Genomic DNA, 19,994 nt, shown 5'->3' on the forward strand with positions numbered 1-19,994 from the left:
TGAAAAAGGTACATTAATGACTACCATTAAAAAATGTACATTGCCTTCAAACAGGTTTTCACTTGTCCTGTTTGTTAAATCAGCAACCTTTCATATCACTTTAAAAAGCTGTGTAAGTATTTACTTTATTAAAATAACTTAACTTATACATTCGTATTTTAGTAATCAATACTGCTTCCACTTTAATTACTCTTACACATGTATTCAGGTTTTGGTAAAGTGTTGTATTTATTTTTTGTAATGTATGGATTAACAATCCGTACAAAGACATCTGTTCTTCTTCTGAATAATAGCCTGGATATTGTTTTTCTTCCAAACTTCTGTATAGAAAAAGAAGTGATCTATGACCATTGTCCAAGAACAAAAGATACTCAAAGCTGCATATAATCTAAATATTATCTTCTGTGAATTATTTCTTACCATACATAGTCTGCAAGCACTCAAATACAGTTTAAACATACCATTTCACATCTGGGTGGCCTAACAACCTTAAATCCCTATAAACTTGATCCTTTCAGGAAGTCTTTGGATACATAGGCATGTCAGGACAGACAATTCTAAAGATCATATGGGAAAATCAACCTGGAAAGGAGATTGTGATGAAGGGTTTGGGCTTTTCCCTATGTCTTCAAGCTATTAGAGACCTAGTATTTCATGTCTGTCAGTATGGGACCTCTCTTGGACAATCTGGTGCAGGAATTTGCATGGACTGCTGGAACACAGTCTCATACTTGTTAGTGGTGTGATCAGTTTCCTCTAAAGTGGATTCACTTTAGCAAGCACCATACCGGAAATTGTGTGTGAAAATCTTCTGTGAAGAACCAGCAATAACAGAGAGAGACCATGGCTGAAATTTACTATTTTGTACCTATTTTTATTGCATAAAGCAGAAACTAAAGAGTTACAAAAAAAGGGGGGGGGTTAGTAAAATTGAGTAACATTTCAAAAGCACCAATATCTCACCTACAATTTTTGAAAATGTCATCCTCATTAAAAACATTGAGTGTATCCACAGAAATACCAAAACTAATTCTGGATGCCCATATGAAAGAGAGAGGTCTGATTATATCCAAAACCTAGTTTAGCTCGTGTCACGCAGAAGGGAGAAGGAAGTGAAAAGACCAAAAAAACAATTTTTAAAATTGCCCACTGTAATACTTAAATCCCATTTACCATCAAAAACAATAGGTACATGTCTTGTATTTCTTGTCTGTCTCTGAATAAGTGAACATTGTTCCTGTTGTTAACATGAGCACGGAAGTGCTCTCTAAAATCCCAGCTAAGTAAACCTCAATCTTACATCTAATTCATCATGACTATCAACAAGCAACAGCCACGCAATGATTATTGGTGAGCTCCAAAAGCAAGCTACAAACTCAAATCAAATGCAGTTCTGCTCTAATATATGCCTATTTAATTAGCACTTGACATGTAATCCCATTTTAACATGGATTGATGTTATTCTAGATTAGAGGGTAAACAAAACATGCTTGTTCATAGTCTTCTTGTGTCACGTAATGCTGTTTTCACCCACACCTATTACAGATTCTCATAGTCAACAGGTGTTAGACTGCAACTACAGATTGAACCATGAATGAATAAGGAATACAAATTTGTAGAGACTGACATGTGCTGAGGTTCCAGACTTCAAAATTAGCAATCGATTCTATTACCAACCTTGATAATGTTCAGGAAATGGGCTGACGTTGCCAGGTGGGACTATCTTCATTGACAATATTTTGCTTAACTGCCAACTTCAGTTAGACTTTGAAAGTATTTGAACATTGATCATGAATGATTTCAGCATTTCATGGAATCTACCTGAATTTTAATCCAACAATTTGAATCCAAACCCAGCTAAACCTCTGATTACATCTAAACAGCTATTTAAATACAGAGTCTTCCACTAACTTGGAGTGTCAGCAGCAACAGACTCATTAGTAACAGTCATTCTGAGCATCTTTGGCCCTGGAGGCACCAGACAGATAAAACAGTCCTCTTCCTGCTGTAAACAGCATGAAAAATAAATCTTTTGCTGCTTAAATGACTATCTTCCTATTTGTCAGCATGCCACTTGTGTTGTTATCTTTACTTTAGGCTTTCAAACCACTATGAGTTTTATCACTCAGACTACCCTCCCAAAAAACCAGCACACAGTATGCTAGTGATTTGGGTTCTATCATATCTATTTGGCAATGCTGGATTACTACCAGTTTTCTTAACACCACATTTCCACTTACAGCAAGTTGGCATAAAATACTATCATGAGCAACACTGTGCGATATCTACTATTTTTGCCAGATTTACAAGGCCCAAACCTATCCTGGATAATCTAGGCTAGCACAAGGCAGGTTTTTTCCCCCCATTAACAACATACTCTTGGCTTTTACTGATTTCTTTGTAATCTCTTATGTACTTAAAAATAGCTAATAATAGATTTTAGAAATGGAGTTAAACGCATTGGCCCTGCAAAACACTTCAGCTCCTTTAGGAGAATGTGGACATTTCTCATTGATTTTTCATAAACGCGGGGCAGCCCCTGTGGTAAATGAAGACACTGTTCATTGGAGACAGAGTACAGCATCTTTCTTTCAGCTAGTCTAACTTAAAAGAACAGTAACATCCTTTGATGGTCATCTTCTTTATGAAAAACATCCCAGTCTAGCAGCAGAATATTCTCAGTCAATTTGTAGGTAATGCATGAGCCACTGGCACCAAGGACTCATCTGGGAGGAACAGACAGGCAGACATAGAAGGTATCATTTTAGCCAGATATGAAAGGTGGTATTTGTGATACTCCATGTTATTTATGATATTTGTGATGTCAGAACTGAATGAAAGAGAAAGAGAAATACCTGTCATCATGCTGTTGGCAGTGCAACCTATGTCATCTGTGGTGGGTTAGCTTTGGTCAGCAGCCAAATGCCGACCCAGTCGCTTGCCAGCTACCCCCACCCAACAGGACAGGAGTAGAAACTAGGATGAAAAATCTCATGGGTCAAAATAAAGACAGGGAGATTGCTTAACAGTTACCATCACAGGCAAAAGAGACTCAACTTGGGGCAAATTAATTCAATTTATTGCCAATTAAAATAGATTTGGATAGTGAGAAACAAAGACACAAATTAAAACAACACCTTTCTCCATGGTAGTCTACTACCCTTGGAAGTTTACAAGATCATTCCTGAGGAGATACCTTGCCTTCACGCTTGACAGGGTCCACTTCCAGAGGTTGTGGATTGTTGCTTCTCTTCCAATTTTTTTGTCTCTTCACTGGTCCCTAGCAAGGTATCCCAGCTTCTGGGCTTCCTTACCTTCTAATTCCTGACTGTCAGCCCCAGTATCCCAGTATCTGAGCAACCAGACAGCAATCTATTTGCCTGGCTGGAAGGTACAAACTTCCCACATATCTCAAAGTTCGCTCAGGGACCAGGTGATTTCTGCCTATAGAGTGACCTCTGTCACCTCCTTCTCCTGTTTCCTTGCCGAAGGACAAGCTTCCTGATCAGACTCTTCCTCCTCCCTTACTGATTGATGCTATGGACCTGTCAATTTCTGCTTCCAGTTTTTCTTTCTGACTACAGGAGTGATTAGTGTAGATAGGGTTTGGGTCCCTGTCTTAACTATGGTGTCCTCAGATGTAGAGGCCCTCCTTCCTCTGCTCTGATGGAGCTGAACAAAAGCTCAGTAGTCACAGTTGCAGTGCTAGGAACTGATGGGTGTCATTCAGGTAGGCAAGGCACTCTTCTGTCAAGTGGTGCACCAATTCAATGGGATTACGTGCCTGTTCAGGCATAAAATCCCAGGCTTTGGAAGGTGATAACTGCCCTAGGCACCTGCCCAAATCCTCCCACACACCCTGCCACCCAGGGATTGACCATATCAGGGCATGTTTCTCTGTCAACTCACCAAGTTGTTTACTCTTACACCTGGATGAAATCAGGTTCCACATATCCAACAATGTCAGATAATAGGACCAAACAGCTTACATTGACAGTGCCTTGTCAATATTTTAGAAAGTGTGACATTAAATGCCATTATTAATATTAGCTTGTGAAGGGAGGGCAGTCAGGAAAAATTTCATCACAATATGCATGCTGAAAGCTCTGTCACCCTATGCTAAAAGGGTTTTATTAGATATAGAAAAAGAACTAACTTGCCCTCTGTCATGCACTGGGTTCACAGCAGAGAATCCAACTGTATCTTTACTGCTAAGTGTCCAAACTTTCAGGAGAGGTCACCCTACCAACACTTAAAATTCGTAGTTCTACAACAGGCCATAGAGCGATATTAATGAAGACCATAAAACATTGGAAAGCCTATGGAAATAAAGCGGTACATAGTCCATTACCAAGTGTTATACTGAAAAACAGCATGTGCACTAATATATCCCTTCCTTTGAAAATTCCTCATACGTTTACACAAACCATTTTGTGTAGGAGTTTGAGAGATCATCAAATTGCAAAAGAGCATTTTCATTTCCAACTATTTCTCTAACATGTCTCTTCTCTAATGATCTCAGAGTAACTCTTAAAATAAATTGGGGATTTCGTTTGCATCTTTCATTTGCTTTGCATTACCCGCACAATGCTGGAAAGTCAGTTACATGCCTTGTCTTGATGCATCATCCCAGGGGATATACAGGAGATTCATCTGTCTTGCAAGATTCTCACAAAACCTAATTGATGCTTATTAAGTAATATAAAACCCAATGGCCTGCATAAACATCATTAGACACATGATGTTGGGTATCTTTCTACATAGTCTCTTCACATCAAAACTAATTTCTGCTGAAAGAGCTATCACCTGAATTCCCTTAAGAGTACAGCTTATATTCTTAGTGTAATTTTTGCCTTTGGTCACTCCAACACTATTCCAATCATTGGTTTTATACAAAGCCATGATCAATTTTTGCCTTCTCCTTTCCCTTTAATTATCAGCCACTTTTTAAAGCTTTATCATCCTTAATTTCATAGCTTAATAAATTTTCTCACTGAACTCTCCACTACATTTGGACACCGTATCGATTTTAGAACATCCTCCATTCTCCCTCAGGCAGGATTGTAACCTCTTTTCCTGTCCCGTCTTAATCCCAGCTTCCCTCCAGATTCACAAGTAGGAACTCCCTTTCTTCTCACTAACACAACGGACTCCCACTTCCAGTAGCAAAGGAGACTGAACTTCTAGTTAGATTTCCAATCTGAATTTGGGAACACTTGCTTAGATACGGCACAAATAAGGTCTTAACTCCATGCCTGAGAAGAGTCAGCGCATCCTGGAAAAGTCCCCAGTATCTGACAAACCTGAGCCCTGGCTCAATGTAACCCCCTATATTTTTCCAGTGTATCATTCCCAGATTAAACTGAAGTCAAATTTAGTTCCCAGCTCTCTTTCTGATACCTTGAATTTAGTTAAGCTAAGCTGTTCCTGTCTGCTTTGTTCAATGGCAATACTGAAGATAGAGCAGGAAGACAGCTATTTAGCCAGGTGTCCCTTTGTAAAGGCTTCCTCTTTACAGTGAGTCAGAGCAGAGAACAGGGTTGATACAGTGTGGCTGATAATAAACCTGTGGGTAAATTAAAGGCTTTGTTTAGCTCATTATTGCAAAAAAATCTTGATTTCGCATTCACTCCCACTTCCCTCAATTAAAAGAATGTTCTTAAAAGGCTTTTGGTTTTTTGCTTAGCTGGGTGCTTGAATAAAAAAGACTAAACAGCATGTCAGAGCAATGTTAATGCATGCCTTGGTTCCTGTTTGTATATAGATGACCAAATTCATAGCACTGCAGTTTTGCTGCAACTTACTTGTGAATAAGTTTGCTAGATTTGCCATTTTTTAAAATCACTTAATTAGGACAATTCAAAGAAAATGTCTTTTCTTTTACTTCTGCAAGCATATACAAAACATGTGCAAGCCCTATAATACTTTTTATTTCAGCCAGCTGTTGGGCACAATCCAGACTACGCAAAGCAATAGCCAGCCTGTTTTACAATCAGAACTGCCCACCCAGACTTAAAAAGGGCTCAGTTACTACCATAAAAGAAGAGTATGTCAAAACCTACCTAAATTCCATTATTTAATAGGTAAGAAGTTCTGACAAAAAGTTCAGAGTAATGCTGTTGGGCAGATTCCAAGACAAACAATTGAACTAAACAGAGCAGCATAATGCTTGGTAAAGTGTTTTAGTCAAAATTTCAAGTTAAAATGTTCCACATATCCACGGAGTAGGGGATCAAGTAATTGGCCTAATAGGAAAACTAAGGTTTGTACCACCAAAGTACCTACTGTTGGTGCTTAATGTAGGACACTCATTTCTTTTGGCTCTCTGTATGGACAGCATCAAGAAAGAGCACCAAAATCAGATGAACAATAAGACACCACTACAGAGGGACAACAATACATGAAGAAAGCACAGCATTGCCTAAAGCTGCAGGCATTTACAAAATGACCAGGGATGCTGTCACCCAGATTAATTTTATCATAGTTAGTTTCTTCAGTTCACTGAAAAAACATACTTAAAACATATCAGTCCTAAGGCATTCCATTATTCATTTCAAATTATGCATATTGAATGATGCAAACAAAAAGCACATGCACAAATCTAAAAAATAATACCATTTTCAATACCACCTTACTATTTGTCTCATTTAATGCTGATGGCTTTCCAAATGTGCTATATCTTATCTACACACCCTTCTAGAGATACAGTCTCTGCTCCAAATAGATTGTAATCAAAGACTGCAACAAAAATAAACGATGAAAGGAGAGCCATTGATTGCTTTCAGATGATTATTTGGGCCAGATTAGCTATATGACTCATAAAAATCAAGAGAAAGAGAAAGAAAAAGTGATGCAGTCAGGGAAAGACCAATATTATAGCACAGGGCTAAAGGAGAGCATCCCAGTCACAACAATGACAGACAGAAAGACTTTAGGGAGAGAAAGGAACAAAAAGAAGTCTGATATAGATCCAAAAGACAACAGAATAGAAAGGTAACAGAAGCTAAGCAGGTGAGGAGACAACTGTCAAAAGCCTTGAGGGAATGGTGTTTTAAAAATAGATAAGAAAGAAACAAAGAGTAAATAGAAGGATTAAAAAAGACATCAATCTAACAGAAAAGACAGAAAGAGTCAGCCCTCATCATTTGAACAAGATTCATCAAAATGGAAAACCAGACATAAAGACATTGCGAAAATCAAGGTGAAAGTCAAAGAAGCCTCAAAATAAGAACTATCACAAAAATGGAAATGTGGATAGACCATATGTGATAGAACTATAGTTGACCATATTTTAGTGAATATCTACAAAGAACTGATAAACTCTAGAAGAAAAAGCAACCGTTCTCATTTTGACGAAGCCGGTCTTTGCCTGTCCAATACACGTCTGCACTGTTACTCTGGTACTATAAAAACACACATACATACTGACTTGGCCATCAGTAAGTTTGATGTTTTAAAAAACAAACAAGTATGTGTAATATCAGTGCCCTAGCTTTCAACAGCAAAGATCAGAACAAAGTGTACAACTGAGAATGCCAGGTTGTTCAAGTCATCAAGACCATTCAATAATTTGGGGTTTCAAATTATCAGGAGACATTCTTAGTGAAATACATGAAATTTTGTCACATGTCACACTGCCATGAAACATGCTGAAACCAGAATTCTTTGCTCCTTACTTTGGTTATAAAATCTGTGTATGAAACATTCCTCTAGAGTGCACGAAAGTGCAAAAACACTAACGTCATATATCCATATAAAACAGTTAGTAATTAACATTTACTTCAGCAAAAGTTAACACCACCGATAAAGTTGGCATACATCTTCATATCCCCTTCCTGAGATCTGCTTTACCATCCTGCTGCTTCTTTTCATTCATTAGACAAGTAAATATGGAAATTACTGGTAGCCTGAGTTGCACAGTTCTAAAATGAAAGGACTGCCTGCAGGACAAGGGGGAGAGGACAGGCAGAGAAACCACACTCAGAGCTTTCCCTTCCAATTAGCAGGAACTCCCCAAGCACTCCCAGGCGCCTCATGGCGATGAGGATCCCCCTTACTGTCATTCCCTCGCAGAAACAAACCACCACTCTAGCCTTGGGTAACCTTTCTCGCAGCTTGCGGAGCAGGCGATCAAAGCTCTTTTCCCCAGCATTGCTGTAGATCTTGTCAGAGTGAGCAATGCAGAGACCCTCTTGGGCAGCCAGCTCTTTGAAGGCTTCCATTCCACTTTCCCCATAATTTCCTGTTGGGGGAAAAAAAAAAGTTGATATTATATCATGCATTTAACCAGTTAAGGGGGGCTGTGATGGGAAAGGGATAGTTTTCCTCAAAAAAAAACCAACTAGCAGAAGGAAGAGCGAAAGAGGTCCACCAAAGTGAGCATACTCAGTGTTCAGTGGAGCAACAAGATATCCACATATCAGTAGGTCTTAACTGACCTGGAGACTGCAAGTTTCTTTTCTTACATTCATTTACCAGTGGATATTAAAGCCAAACAAGGGATGGATAGGTAGAAAAGGGGACAAAGACAGCTCAGACAATAAGGATAAATTTTTATTAACAGTTCTATGGCAGAAATCACAGTTGCGTTAGTCCAGGAAAACGGTCACAGTAAGGAGAAAAAAGGATTTCATTCCAAGCCATTCTGTACCACATTCAGTCCACGCTCATAAAAGTGAATGAAAGATGGATGTAAACTTAAAACATACTGATCTGGTAGCATTTTGAAAGGCACTTACACAAATCTGACTGACCATTTACCACTTTTGAAAGCCACACACTAATCTTAACTGACAGTTAAAATTTAGGCTCAATGTTTCTCTTGGAATAGGAGACTTTCTATCTATAAGAACTTCAGAAATAACTCTTCCTAATATAGAAATATTTGAACTTTGTGGTCCAGACAGTATCAAAGCTGATTCTCAGGTTCCCTTCATTTTTCTATTTATACATTTGGAAGCCAAATCAACAGCGTTACAAAACTCAGACTGCTTTCAGCTATGGAGACAGGTGAAATCTCAAGTTTTCTTTGAGTATTTTATGCCTGTCATGAGCACAGGATTTATGATGAACATCAATCAGGCAAGAGGAGCAGATGGATTACAAAAAAATGTCTATTAACAGTAACAAGAAATGGTTCACAAAGAGAAGCATTAATTTTATGCTATCCACATTCGTAATGTTTGCTTAATTTATTGAGGAAGTAACATCAGATATGCTGATCACTTCCAGACCCAGACCTTTTCAAGCCAGGGGTGACTGAAGAGGTCCACCTTCCCTCTTTGCAGCGATAGTTTGAAATAGTAAATTGCAATGAGGAAGACTTCTGAATCAGCCTAACTTCCTCCACAAAAAATATCACAGCAACTCAGAAGGCTACCGGAGAGAAAATTCAGCAAGAGGCAGTTCAGGCATTCTTTATAAATCCAACAAAAATAAGTGCATTTTCCCAGAAACGTGGATTGTTTGCGGCAGATTATACACTATGCAGACACACTATGACAGTGATAGTCATACTAGAATGCAGCCAAACCTGCCAGGTCTAGTATCAAACACAAAACTCAAGTCCCACAGCCTTTTGCACTGAACTGCCCTAGTTTCTCACAAATTTGCAGCACAGCGGAATGGCCTCTTTTCCAATCTGTGACTTGACGCCAGATACAGCAAGCAGGTCAGCTGCTTTTTTGCCTGTGAGCCAGACACATTCCAGAGCGGGAGCGATGCCATGGCCCTGCGTGGCTGCGGGGAGGGGAGAAGAAGAAGAGCTGTGCCTAGTGGGAACACACCACCAAGCAGTCCCCACTGTGGGCTCAGCGCTGCAGCCCCATCCCATGACCCTGCACGTCAGTAAATGATGTGGCCTCATATAGGGCTTGCCATATGCTGAGAAGGACGCAGGTGGAGACATTTCCATATATTTATAGGCCATAACCTGCAGTCACCAAGGGATTTACCCCAGGACCTGAGGCTGGGCAGTTTGAGCCATACTGCTTTTATGACTTGCCTCAGGTCCCAGACTGAAGCAGGGCAGCCTCATTGCTGACTTGCCATTGGCAAGCACCTTATGCTTTGGAAGGAAATTAGGATATATTTCCCAATTTCATGTGGAACTTTATGCAACACAGACTCATTTGAAACCAGTAGGATCTAAGGTGAGCCAGGGGACTAAACCCAATCTTCCTAGATGTTTAGGCAATGCATATTAGAAAATAAACATAGTAAGTTTCCTACCTAAATAGTAAGGTAGGATGGGATTTTCTCATACATCAGTACAGCACTAACTCTGCTGTGTAATTCAAGTTAATGATTTCAACAAATGAAAAATTAAATCCACTTGGAATGATTTTTCCCAGCATTAATTTTGATGGAATAACAATTACCCCCAACGTAGTCACACCTGTACGGACAGTACAACAGCCGACCAAAATACAGGCTAAGAGGAAGTAAGATTGTTGCCTATAAATTCCGTAAGTGTGATAAAGAGCCTAGAAGGAAAAAAGCTAATTAAGATCGCTAACAACATTGACACAAGATGAAATAAGCAAAAAACAAGGCAGAAACAATCTGAAGCTGAAAAGGAAAGCATTCTAACCCTTACATGAAAGTAGTGGAACAGCTTTCCAACAGCAGTACAAAGAAAGAGGTCTGATGTTAGACCGGCGCTTGCTCAGCTCACAAGAGCATTATATAACGTAGACGTCTGCAACAGCCAGAGACGGGACTTGATGACCCGGGAGGTCCTCTCAAAGTCTGTTTGCCCTGCTCCCAAAGCAAGGCAGCATGCTGCTCACCTTTCCCCTCCAGGGGAAAGGATCAGGGAGAAAACGAACATGTGACAGATGGTAGATACATTGTTCAATGCACTCAGCTACCCGGGTGTGCACAATGTAAGGGCATATATAGAATAGAAAACACTAATTAATTCTGCGCAACAGCCAAGAACATATCCATCTGTACCAGCTTGCTGGGTACATCCATTTCAAGCCACACACATGCAACAGCTGAGAGGGGAAACGCGTAACGAAAGATATCTGTGCGAGATGGTAGTCAGTGAGGAGTTATGACAGGGCCCTGGGCTGAGGACTATTTTTCCTTTGAAAGAGCCATTGAAGTAAAGATCCAATCTTATCTGCAACTGCCTTTTGCTACCAGAAGCAGCGGTGAAAAGCCAAAGTATTTATTATTGTGAAGCTACAAACAACTGATTTTTGTTCTGACCTGCACCCAAAACTAGGTGAGCCGGTGACATACTTTAAGCCCCACAAGACCTTGTTAATTTTTAACAATTTTTTTCTTTTTTTTTAGCTCTGTTCAACTTGTACCCTATTCAGAGAACCAGATATTTTCCTTGTATGCTCCAAGCAGACTCTGTACAGCAGTGCAAAGGTAAATTCTAACCCTAGCATGGCTGCAATTTTACTAAGAGGATTTTCACGACACCTCTCTCAGTGCCAAAGACAGCTTTGCTTCACCTCTGTAAAAATCCTAGATAAGGCCATTCCTGAGAGGGATCCACGTATCTGAAGATGCTGGTGAAAGCTACGTATCATGGGAATTATTTTCATTCATTGCATTCCATGCATTAAATATCTTAACATAAACGTTATGATGCTGCAGTAAAAATCAAAGATGTTACCTTGATCAACAGAAGACAAACAAAAGAAGAAAGTACCAAAAATTCAGCCTCATAAATTGCTCCTATGAGACAGTAAGTATTACATTCGTGTCACAGCTACACTGGAAGAAACACTATTTGCTTGTATTAATACTTAAGCAGCGTGGGGAGCAGAACCCATGAGCTCCATCTAAAAGGTTTATACTCTTCTTTTTATTGTAGCTGTTTGGCAAATTTACACCCATTCTCTTTGTCAAGAGAATCATTTAGTTTTTATTTATGAAATGGAGCGGAAACGTAGCATCAGCAATCAGATGCTTATAAGAATCCTGGAGATCATCTTCTTGAGGGATGCACAGAGCGGCTGTGTGGGTCTTCCCAAGCCACGTGACAGAAAGCGCTGTGTTTTCAGGGGCTTATAACCAAAACAGTGTGTCCCGCATAAATCAATGTCTGATTTCATTCAAGGATAGGGGTTATTTGTGGGGCAGCATAAGGAAACATGAACTGTTCATATTTGTGCTGCAGAGAACATCCCCTTGAAACACAGGCTAGCATCTGTTTAAAAAAAAAAAAAAAAGAGAAAGAGAAAGAAAACCATAATGCTGAAGAGGAAGACTGAGACTGTTCTCTCTCACTCTGCTTTCAGTGTCAATAGGAAATATCACCTACTTTTTAGAAACCCCTTTAGAGGCACACCTACAAAAACAACAAAAACCCACAGCAGAGGACTGTGCCTGGAAGAATGCTCCAATGCACTTAGATAACAGAAGGCAGGGAACAAGAGATACTTCACCTACCTGGGCCATGAGCAGTACCTTCAGGTGAGGTCACCTATTCCTTGCCATTAGGGGCTTATTTGCTGCATTTATCCCTCTAAACAGCAGCAGTAACCACAATCTAGATGAAAGGTGAAAACAAAAAACCATATACCCTGCAAACACATAGCAAAGGAAGTGCACCAATAAGACAACCACAAAATCTAGCTTCACCGCAGGGTACTAGAGAGGCAAGTCATATCGCAGGAAGGTTCCCCTTTTCACAAATAACAAGTGAGAAACTATTCCCTGTCCTTTTCTTTCCTCTCTCAACGTTACGATTTGTTTGTTCACCTCTCCCAAGCTTGTAGATACATTGCTGGAGGTATGAAGTTTGTTTCAGTGTTCAGTATTGATTCACTATAAAACATCTCTTTTCCTCAGCTAATTAACTGTTTTTTGGTAGAGAGAAAATAAGAGGAGAACAAGAGGACTGCATGACTTAACAGCAAAGAATAACTCAAAAGCTTCTCTACTGCAAAGGCAAATTATTTGGGAGGAGTAGAGCAAGGACATGATCTGATTATTAAGTTACTTCCTGATATATTGCAATAACTAATTTGTAAAAACTAGTGGTAATATTAAATATCACAGTAACTGTACAGTTGCCAAATACAAGTCTGGGAAGACTGGAAGGTTTTGGACCAGTGAACAGAAAAAAAGAAAAAGAAAAAGAAGGCAAAAAAGAGTGCCAGTTTTCTCTCCTATAACATCCTGTGTTTCCCTATGCCACAAGGGCACCTTTGAATAGGGTCAGTTAATAAGAAAATTATTGATTTATCTCATTTTAATGTATTTCTTATCCGTTGAACCATATTAAATAATCATGTGCATACTCTTAGTCCATTGCAAACTAAAATTAAAAAGTTCAACCATCAGATTTAAACTAATATGTTAGTAACAGGTTGGGAACACATACATAATCAGCTAATGTGTCTCAGATGACTAGCAGTCAAAAATTCAACCACTTGCATCCATTTGCCCACACCTTTGATTGGGAGAGTTAAAAATAAAAGCCAAAGCCTACACTTATTCCCTGAATGTAGCAGTCTGGCAAAAAATGAAAAGTTGTAGAAATGGATCTGCCTATGTGTGTTATTTTGGTATATCCCAAACATAAATACTACACTCATAGAAAGCAGCTCTGTTGGCACACGGCTTCCAGGACCATTGAACTGACACCATCCCTCCTCTGCCCTCTGTCACTGTGGAAAGGGCAAAGATCAAACACTCCCACATCTCCCGAGAATATCTTTTTCAAGGCTAAAATCACAGTGATGTCAGGAGGGACCGCTTTTTACCAGTTATCAGTTATTCCAAATAGGATTTGTGTTTCCTTTTTCAGTGAACCCTCTTCACTTAGTGTTGACTTTGCCACCTAAAGCCCTTTACCACACAATTTCTTCTCAGAGTTCAGATAGCTTTCTCAACATCATTTTCTTTCTTCACTGAGTGCATCTCACCTCAGGTGTTTTTAAGGGACAACTTCAAAGCAGGTGAGTTAGGCTGTGACAGCACTTCACAAACCCTAAAGGACTGGCCTCTTTACAATAAGAATAATTGTGCTTGGGCGTGGACTCCAGTTCTGATATCAGTCAGGACAAAATAGTGGAGAAAATACCAAAAGAAAAAACTTCACTAGACCTAAACTCCCAGTCTAACTGCAAAGCTTAAAAAGAAAACTCTACCTCTTATTTTATTCTAAGTAGTTTACAGATAAACGAGAAAAAAAAATTGCTTTACAAAGAATGCTGAAGTGGCTATTTTAATTTCTCCAAGTACAATGGTTTTAAAGAAGAGAGAAACAAGTCCTTCCAACATTGACCCCTAAGGACAGTTTAATACAGGTTGAACATCACAGATACTCACTACAGGTATTCCTCTCCCGGAGACAAGCTGCATCGCCCACTGCTCCCTGTCGCTCAGATCAGGTCCAGACACCCAGCTCCTCAGTTCTAAAGCTGCTTTTAACCTGCTGCCACCCATAGGTATCACAGACCTTTATACAACCACCACCAGCTTGCCTCCCAGGCCAACTCATGGCTCTGTGGAAGTCAGCATTTCCCTTACGTTTCCCTGGTTATTTTTCTTTGACAGTGCTAGAGAGATTTGGTGTTGGCTGGAGGCCTCACTGTCCTTTAATTATGGACAGGGTAACTCATTATTAGAAACTGAAATAGCAGTGTATACTTTCTGTATTCTTTTAAACTATCTTAGCAAAGTTTTCTGGGTTCACCACAGATTTCAAAGCAACTGCACTTCAGCCTTGAAAAAGCCAGAAGAATGTGTTAAATGAATTGATTGAGTCATCTTTGGTACGCTACAGACCTCTGCCATCTGTGCTTACAGCCTATTTTCTTCAGAACTTAAGGCCCTTCTAGAAATGCAAGAAGTGAGCTGTTGAGACCAGACTAGTCTTTTCGTTTTCTAAAGTCAAGTAAAACTGAGTACAAGTGTATTGGGTTTGTGTGGCAAGGTTTTGGCAGTGGGGGGGCTGCAGGGGTGGCTTCTCTGAGGAGCTGCTAGAAGCTTCCCCTATGTCCAACAGAGCCAATGCCAGCCAGCTCCAAGATGGACCCACCACTGGCCAAGGCTGAGCCAATCAGCAATGGTGGTAGTGCCTCTGGGATAACATATTTAAGAAGGGGGGGGAAAAAACCCCTGTGCCATTGCAGCTGGAGAGAGGAGTGAGAATATGTGAGAGAAACAGCTCAGCAGACACCAAGGCCAGTGAAGAAGGAGGGGGAGGAGGTGCTCCAGGTGCTGGAGCAGAGATTCCCCTGCAGCCTGTGGTGAAGACCATGGTGAGGTAGGCTGTCCCCCTGCAGCCCATGGAGGTCCATGGTGGAGCAGATATCTACCTGCAGCCCATGGAGGGCCCCACACCGGAGCAGGTGGATGCCTGAAGGAGTCTGTGACCCTGTGGGAAGGCTGCACTGGAGCAGGCTCCTGGCAGGACCTGTGGACCCGTGGAGAGATGAGCCCATGCTGGAGCAGGTTTTCTGGCAGGACTTGTGACCCCATGGGGGACCCACACTGGAGCAGTCTGTTCCTGAAGGACTGCACCCCGTGGAAGGGACCCACGCTGGAGCAGTTCGTGAGGAACTGCACTGCTAGGAGGGAGGAGGCAGAGAATTCAGGAGTAAAGTTAATCCTGGGAAGAAGGGAGGGGTGGGGGGAAGGTGTTTTTAAGATTTGTTTTTATTGCTCATTACCCTACTCTGACTTGATTGGCAATAAATTAAACTAATTTCCCCAAGTCGAGTCTGTTTTGCCCGTGGCAGTAGTTGGTGAGTGATCTCTCCCTGTCCTTTTCTCGACCCACGAGCCTTTTGTTGTATTTTCTCTCCCCTGTCCAGCTGAGGAGGGGAGTGATAGAGCAGCTTTGGTGGGCACCTGGTGTCCAGCCAGGGTCAACCCATGACAACAAGGGAGAAAATAAAAACAGAAGATGAAAGGAGTTAGATGATTGTTATAGCCATAAAACAATACAGTATTCCTATCATAGTCAAGTTTTCAGAGAGATGAAACTATATTTCAGATAAGAAAATCTGCATGATTTTAGTAAATGCTAGGTTACAGATCACCATAGTGTATCATGTATTACCTCAGTAAAGAACACCAAAACTTAAGTAAAACTCTGGATACAGTGGTTACATTTAAGCCTTCATCCTGAATGAGGCACGTGCATCACCTTGAAAAACTAATTGATATTCTTGTCAGAAATACAAGCACAGGTGAAGTCAGTCCTGAAGTAATGAGGGTATTAGTGCTAAATTGCACTTCTCTAATAAGAGAAATGCCAAAATGTGGTCTTATGCCAATATCTTTTTCCTAAATGTATTTAAAGACTACACCCAGTGCTTATTTATTATGTGTCTAACAAGGAGCTTTAGAGATTTATATATATTCTAATGGAACTATTTCAGCTCCAACCCTGGCTGATATACAGTACTTGTAACAAATTTACTTGCTGAACTTAGTCTTTCTGTTCATGACTTATCAGTAAGTAGCTACCAGTTTTCTTCACAATGTATTAAAAATAATCTAGTGATGTCTAACATTAACTGTTGGTTAATTCTGCTGATTAGCATTGGTTGAACAATGGGTCACAGACGTTTTCTGTTTCTTGATGAGACTGGAGAAAGTAAACATAAAAATAAAGTTTCAACACTCTCCTATGAATAATCTCTATTGTTTTTTCGAAGCTTGCTGTGAATATTATAGTTAGTAAAATAATTTTATCTGTTATATAGTTATAGAAAGAATACCCAAAAGGGACATCAAAGTAGGAAAATATTCTCTTTTCTTTTTTTTTAATATGAGCAGACATTTCAAAAAGAAGGAATGAAATATATGCTCAGTTCTGCTCATGTTTTAGCAATTATGCATTTAGTTTAGCTCACATTTCAAGCACAAGGTTTAAAACATCGATGCCAACTTTGAGCAAGCAAAAATCACATGCACAAATACCTACTATGGTTGAAGATTTGAACATAATGGAATGAATGGAAATTTAAAAACTTATTTCTACTGGTTATCTGGTTTCTGAACCTGAGGGCACGGAGAGATCATAGTTTCTGACCTTTCCCCACAATTCTGAGTTAAACATAGTTATTTTTATTTTTGTGAACCTATCCTATCTGATACTCACAAATCATATGTTTTCATGGGCTGGGACTTAGAGGGCCAAACATCATGAGATAGTCCATAAAGAGTCAGCAAGACTATGAACGCTTCCCGATAACCTACATTATCAATGGCTTCAGGAGGTATCTGGAAAGAATGTTAGAAATGAGATTACTTTTTGAAGTGTATTTTCTACTCATTTTCTCATTAAAGAGAAGTTAGTGCTTGGAACTATTCCCACTGAAGTCCTTGATTTCACTGGCTACACTATCAGATGTTTATTAATTTTTAAGAGGGCCAAATGAACTATTACATTTTATTCCTTACTGTCTGTTAACACACATAATTGAAACAAATATCCAAAAAGCTACTGACCTGAACTATAACCCCAGAGCTAAATGTTCATGGCCTTTATGGCAATTTTGGCTTATATATGATTTTTAGACACCAATACTTTCTGTTTATGTGAGCCACAGCTGTAGATGTGAATTATATCAGGTTTGGAATAACATGTAAGTAACAAATCTTAGTCTTCTGTCTAAAAAAACTATACCTAATCATAGCTTATCCATCACCGGAGAAACTGTTCATCTAAATGGAATGAACTTCTGGGTTTTGTCACAAATGAGAAGATAGATAGACTTTTTGATGTATGCTTTATCAAATCCCTGGATATTATAATCTTATTATTCAGAAGAAAATTATGTGGTTTTAGAAAGAACTGTGTTTCAATTTAAACATGTTTAAGAAAGACTGTGGCTGCTTTGCCTTACATGTCCATTAAAGAATTTGATGAAAATAAATATAATTTCCTAATATTATCTGAACTGTCTACCCTCACTCACAGCCTACTTTTGATTTTGACTATTATGACCAATCATCTGTAATCAATTATATTGGCACAGTTGGAAGAAATCCGGAATAACATATTAAACAATTCTGCCTCTTGGACTGATACAAGAAGAAAGAAAGCAAGCCAGAAAGGTTTAGATGCTGAGTCTGAAAGCTAGAGATAAGAAGCAAAAAGACATTTTTAACAATTTAAGAACAAGGCCTAGAAAAAGACAACTGGAATGCATAAGCAAAAATAAAATTTATCTAAACAGAAGTGTTTCATTTTTACAGAATCAACATTTTCAAAAAGATTTAATTTAACTTTATAAATATTTTTTCAGTAACACCCCCCCTCCAAAAAGCATTTAGTCAAAATCTTTCCAATCACCCCTAAGCTGAAGTCCCAGTTCTGCAAACGCTGTCACAGATGGTGACTTGAATACTCACAGTGATGCTTTAAAAGACTTACAGCAGATAAGTTTAATACATAGCACAAGTGTTTATAGGATTTGAGACTGACAGAAAAAAATTTTTTTTAAATCAAATCCTAATTTTGAACAATTCTCCCAGTGATCAAATTGAGGTGAGATATTCATGCTGGCATTTCCAATTGAGTTCATAACCTCAAGGATTAACACAATATAAATATTTGAATTACACAATGTTAAAAGGCATATCTGATGCTGATTGGTGAAACATTTGAAATACCTTTCCCCACAGGCTACTGTAGTATCTGCAGATGAAAAGGTGACTTAATGCTGAGAATCCAGGCAGAGCTAGTACAGGAAATGAATGTAAAAGCTGGATTACCACAAGCAAAGAACAAAGTATTAGTTTCCTTTGCGTAGCTCCCACAGAGGTAATCTAAAAGAGTGAAATTTAGAAGGGCAGACTTGTGAGATAGAAAAAACTGTCTAAATGCAAGTAGGACAAAGTGATAAACCTGAAAACATGAGATACTGTAGAGCACTTAAGAACTGCTTGTGAATTAAGAGCAAAATGAACAGTTCATCTTCTCTCCTCTGAATTGCCATTAAGCTACAGAAGCACAAACTGGGACTGAGCATAGATATTGAGTTAGCCAAGCCCAAAAAGAACAAAACTGTCACAACGGTCACAAAATTATTTCACAAAACAGATAATTATCCGACCTTGGCAGCCGGGAGTGACCGACTCCGTCCGCCAGCACATTGCACGCTGACCGAGAAGCGCAGCTGTTCTGTGTCCGTACGGCTTTGCCAGGCTGCACCCCAGCGACGATGCCTCGGACCTCCTGAGTCCTCCCGCACCCGCACCCAGGAGCGCTCCCAGATCACCTCCCGCGCTCTCTGGACCGAATGGGGGAGGCCTTAGGGGTGAGAGGCCCTTGCAGCACTCCTGATGTGGTTCTTCACGCATTGTGCGTCCTTGGGGAGATCTATGAAACGCTGCTATGCAGACCTGTAAAATGGCTCGTTAGAGGGAGAAAAGAAGGACCCTTTGCTGGGTTAAGAAACAGAAGGAAAGACAATTCATGGAGAAAGACAAAAAAACTGTTTTGTTTCCCAGACATTGCAATTTTGCTTTCTCCACCCCCACAGCCCTGTGGCTTAAGACAGCTCCTGAGGAATGACATCTGGGTGTTCACAAGTTGTACAGTCATCCAGAAGGTCCCAGAAGCCTCTTGTCCCCAGCTCAAAACAATCTGAACCCAAGCACGTCATCCCAGCATGGCCTCAGCTGCTCGGCCCTCAAATAAATGCTCCTGGAAAGACATGCTGGAGGAATGGAACAGCGCTCTGTCGAAGGCCTGTGAACTAACCACAGCCCCCTGCAAGCACCAGTGAAGACAGCGACAGCCCTGCTTGCTCCCACCACCTTGTCTTTTCCCAAATTGCACTTGTGAGGGCCAAAGCACTCAGAGAAACCAGGCACCAGTAAAGCAGGCAGGCGGAGAGGGCACCGGTGACAGGCCCTGGAGACAGGGCAGAGCCAGCAGAGCAGGGGTGCAGGCCCTGCAAGGCAGGAACTGGCGCCCCAGCGTCCGGGCTGCCCTAGCTCCCAGAGGCGGCTGATGGCTGGGGAGGCGCCCCCGGCCGGCCCGCTCCAGTTTATTTGCA

At 40.2% G+C, this 19,994-nt stretch overlaps 1 protein-coding gene across 3 annotated transcripts in view; it reads right to left on the reverse strand.

Annotated features, from left to right (window-relative positions):
* The window catches only part of GRM1 (glutamate receptor, metabotropic 1), a 202,331-nt gene that overhangs the window by 155,434 nt on the left and 26,903 nt on the right, over window positions 1–19,994 (reverse strand). For all 3 annotated transcript variants that reach the window (XM_009325395.1, XM_009325404.1, XM_009325412.1), the window contains exon 4: window positions 7,981–8,242. In XM_009325395.1, the coding sequence (XP_009323670.1) occupies window positions 7,981–8,242 (262 nt within the window). The remainder of the gene's footprint in view (window positions 1–7,980; window positions 8,243–19,994) is intronic.

The sequence above is a fragment of the Pygoscelis adeliae genome, unplaced genomic scaffold (genome assembly GCF_000699105.1).
Source record: "Pygoscelis adeliae isolate BGI_AS28 unplaced genomic scaffold, ASM69910v1 Scaffold300, whole genome shotgun sequence".
NCBI classification, from domain to species: Eukaryota; Metazoa; Chordata; class Aves; order Sphenisciformes; family Spheniscidae; genus Pygoscelis; species Pygoscelis adeliae.